Source organism: Lactuca virosa, chromosome 2, assembly GCF_052849685.1.
Source record: "Lactuca virosa cultivar CGN04683 chromosome 2, Lactuca_virosa_CGN04683_v6, whole genome shotgun sequence".
Taxonomy (NCBI): domain Eukaryota; kingdom Viridiplantae; phylum Streptophyta; class Magnoliopsida; order Asterales; family Asteraceae; genus Lactuca; species Lactuca virosa.
This window is the reverse complement of record NC_136427.1, coordinates 247,865,088-247,868,985: the sequence shown is the minus strand read 5'-3', so window position 1 is coordinate 247,868,985 and position 3,898 is coordinate 247,865,088. Positions and strand designations below refer to the sequence as shown.

The 3,898-nt window shown below is 37.6% G+C and overlaps 1 protein-coding gene across 1 annotated transcript; it reads right to left on the bottom strand.

Moving 5' to 3' along the window:
• Nucleotides 1-347: 347 nt before the first annotated feature.
• LOC145160707 (putative glucuronoxylan glucuronosyltransferase IRX7) lies at nucleotides 348-2,574 on the bottom strand. The gene is made up of 3 exons (XM_079079997.1): nucleotides 1,622-2,574; nucleotides 1,276-1,526; nucleotides 348-1,172 (listed from the first exon to the last, which is right to left on the bottom strand). Exons 1-3 carry the CDS (start codon nucleotides 2,315-2,317, stop codon nucleotides 740-742), a joined length of 1,380 nt encoding a protein of 459 aa, XP_078936123.1. The 5' UTR covers nucleotides 2,318-2,574; the 3' UTR covers nucleotides 348-739.
• Between the last annotated feature and the right edge of the window lie 1,324 nt (nucleotides 2,575-3,898).

Here is a 3,898-nt window from a genome sequence, read left to right as displayed (position 1 = left end):
ACCCAAAATTCCCCACAACCTTTTTACCAAATTTCAAGAACCCGTGACCTGTTCTGCCATAACAAATACATTCCCCCTAGACAGATTTCACGTGCCAAACTGTCACATATCTACAAATTTTTTTTATCTTTCACAGATATTTTTCAGCAAAAAAAATACTTTCAAAACCTTATTTTTTTTTTATAGAAGTTCTTACTTTAAATTTTCATACACCAAGCACATTTCATATTTCTTACTTAACGTTTTAACAAAAGCTTTTTAATAAATAAAATTTGTTATAAATATATTTGACTATATAATAAGTTTAATGGATCAGTTATACAATGATACATATATTATTACAAATATAAATATAATGATAATTATATTATTACAAATATAATGTTTTCTTACAGATCACCGAACAGTTTCTAATATTATTTACAAATATAAATCAGCAAAATCGTTCTTTCAAGGGTCCCAAATTCTATATTTTCAAAGTGTAACATCATCGTCACAAGGAAGACGACATAAATCGTTACAAGGACCACCCCGCATAATATCCCTCCTCGTACGTTATATATACCAGCATCAATCGCCGATCGCCAGCTCATCAACACGTGAATGACAGCTTGGCGTAAAGTGGGGGCCCACATATGTCAAAAATTTCCATCTAAATAGCTGGAATTTCTATAAAAAATGATTTCAACATGTATATGTATATCTTTTTTGTGTCTTTGAAGATTGAAGAATGAAGAACCTATTCGAGTTTCTCAGATAATGCATTGAGGATCTGCCATGTGGCATCACCAACTTCCACGTCATTGTGGAAGAGGAGTCCTCGCTGGACGGTTGGATCCCACAGGTTTCGCTGGATGACTGACAGGTTCGTGGCTGCCACGTAATCAAGTATTCTGCCAAGCTTCCCGACGTCCCTCTCCGCCACCGTGAGAGATATCTCCGACCAAGGCACGGCGGTTTCGAACGGCAACCGGATGCCATCGGCAATGATCACCGGGATGCAACCCAACGCAATTGATTCCACAAGTCTAGGACTCCACGGGGCCCACCCGAGTGGGCACAAGCAAAACACCGACCGTACGATTTCCGATAGATAACCGGCGAACCGGTTTCTTCTCAGGTAGAATCGCCGATCGTTCCGGTACTTCCGCAGTATCTCCGTCCTCACGCGCCTGTAAATGGAATATTTGGATTAGGGGCAATTTCGTCACTACAGAATACAGAACGAGAAGAAGTCAATTTGATGATAAATGGGAATTTATTATTAGTTATTACTTGCTGTAGAATTGACCGCTAACGTTCTTAGGGTGGACTTCCATTTTTCCCCGGAAAAACACGAAAATGTCCCGCCGGCCAGTGATCGGTGACATTGACAGTACAGACTGAACTTTCTCCGGCGATACGTAGGGTGGGATGACGATATTCTCAACATCTTGACATGGGTGGTGGTATCTAACGCCGAATGTTTGTAAGACAATCGAATTCCTCATAAACTCCGGTATGCCAGCGGCGATGGCTTTAGTTTCCTAATTCATGGAAGAAAATCAAATTTTCAGAAAAGCCATGATTAATTGAAGATGAGCAAACTGAGATCATCGAAATTTTGAAAGTTTCGTGTTACCATGGAGTGGAAACATGCTCCGAAGTCATGAGAAGCGACGAACACGTGATCGGAACCATTACTCCTGTTCCAGAAAGGAAACTCCGATGAAATTAATTCAACTGCAGACGATAAAAGCCCACGTGCATGTCCGATGGCGGGGAAGCCATTAACGGTGCTGAAGTTGCAGGAAACATAAACCGGCATGAAGAAGAAGTCGGCCACCGCTGGATCAAACGTCCGTACGTTGCTTTTAATCAATGCTTTGTGTGTCGCCACCTCCGACGCAAATAAATGGTTGCTACATCGCTTGTTCGACAGCCAATCACTATTGTATTTCGATGGCAATTCATATATATACACTCTCAAATCCTTCAAAGATCTAGGTTGCCGGAGAACTGCGGCGTCTGAGAAAACACCGGAGACAGAACGCAGTTGTGGTTGAGGAATTATAGTTTTTAACGACGTGGTCGCCGGACGATGGTTGCCGAGAGACGTAGCAAAGAAGTATAAGGAGAGAGAAAACCAGAGAATCCATTTGAAGTATCGAAAGCGAAACGGCGTCTTTGTTTTTCCATGTCTACTCCGTAAAAGCTTCATCCTTACATAGAATTCATTCCTGTTCCTTGCCGATCCAAAAACCTCCATTTTTTTTAAATCTTTATCTTGAATCAACCAAGAACAAGAACAAGAACTGGTGATTGCTGCTAGTTTCATGTCAAGGAAATGGAATTCATTTCTGGTTGAAGAAGTAGAAATCAAGAAACCCAAAATTGAATGTTTCAACCAAGATCAATCAAACAAGAACGATTTTTGGATTGTATAGTCATCTCGAATTTGAAGATGATTAAGAAGAAGTAAAACCGTCCATAGCGGATGATGTTGTTGCAGGGTCAGAAATTCAGACAGAGAGATAAGAATTCATGAAAATGACTAATGTCTTCAAGTTGGGATGAACAGAGGAAGTATAGCTTGAGGGGTAGAGTTGGAATGAACAAATTGAAAAAAATGGCAATGTGAGGAAATCAAGAAAAAAAAAGTGGAGACTGAAAAGGGATTTTAAAAAATAGACGTCAGTCGTATATTTGGTGAAAGAAAAAAAGAATTATAATGGTAATTAACTTTTTTGTTTTTTATACGTAATTTTTTTTTTGTCCATCTCTAATTAACGAATTAGTTAAAAGTTTTCACATATAACTATTATAATTTGTTGTAGTAGGTTATATCCTGTCATAATAGTCATATGTGTAAACACTTTAATCAAATTCCTTATCTACATGTGTACAAAAAAAATTACCCAAATATGAAAAAAGACGAAAGAATTATTAACCTGATAAGTCAATTTTTTTTATTTTATTTTTTAATTTTGATTTGGTATAAAATTTAACCAAAATGATAAATATTTTAAAAACCACATCATTTTGGTAAATATTTTATTAAAATACATTACTTTGTTGTTCGATGGTGGTGTATTCTAGTTGTAGTTGTGATGAATCGATTAATGGTCGAGTTCTCAATGGATGTGGTGTTACTGTTCGCGGATTGTGGTGCCAACAGCGTTGGAAGGAGGAAATGATTAGCGGCGGTGGTGATGGCAGCGCTCGTAGTACCATAAGAGCGGCTTAGGGGACGGTGGCGGTGGCAGCGATGTTAGCGGCGAATGTGGTGGAAACAGTAGTTTCTTCTGTTATGGTTAAAATAGAGGTTTGTGTGTATTAGGGTTTCTTGAGAGAGATAGCGTATATAAATTGGTAATGAATTAAATGGTTGATGATGGATGAGACAGAGGTTACGGTTATACCCTTATAAAAATGAAAAATTACTAAAAGGCTCATAACGGTTCAAATGCACTTTATAATGAATTATCAATTATTAATAATAAACAATATTAGGTGGCACTTCCTTATTGGTTTTTTTCATTTCCACATCATAGATATATTTTTACAAGAACCTACTATATATATATATATATATATATATATATATATATATATATATATATATAGAGAGAGAGAGAGAGAGAGAGAGAGTTTGCATCGACCATGCCACATGGCGCCCTCTTGTGGTGTCACATCATCGTGCGCTCCGCGCATGCAGATTTTTAAATTTTCAAAATGGCGTAACTTCTTCATACGAGCTCTGTTTTCGACGTTCTTTATATCATCGGAAAGCTCTCGACGAGATCTACAACTTTTCTCTAGATCCCAACAGCTAATTCTCACTCTATCAAAATTTTATTATTTTGATAGGCTTAGGGTGTTAGAATTCATGACGTAAATCATAACTCTTATATACCGA

Excerpts from the sequence above, each read along its gene's own strand:
- LOC145160707 (XM_079079997.1), bottom strand. The coding sequence starts at position 2,317 with ATGAAACTAGCAGCAATCACCAGTTCTTGTTCTTGTTCTTGGTTGATT. Across the intron at positions 1,527-1,621 it reads GAGCATGTTTCCACTCCATG|GAAACTAAAGCCATCGCCGC; the intron begins GTAACACGAAAC and ends TCCATGAATTAG. Across the intron at positions 1,173-1,275 it reads AGCGGTCAATTCTACAGCAA|GCGCGTGAGGACGGAGATAC; the intron begins GTAATAACTAAT and ends TTCCATTTACAG.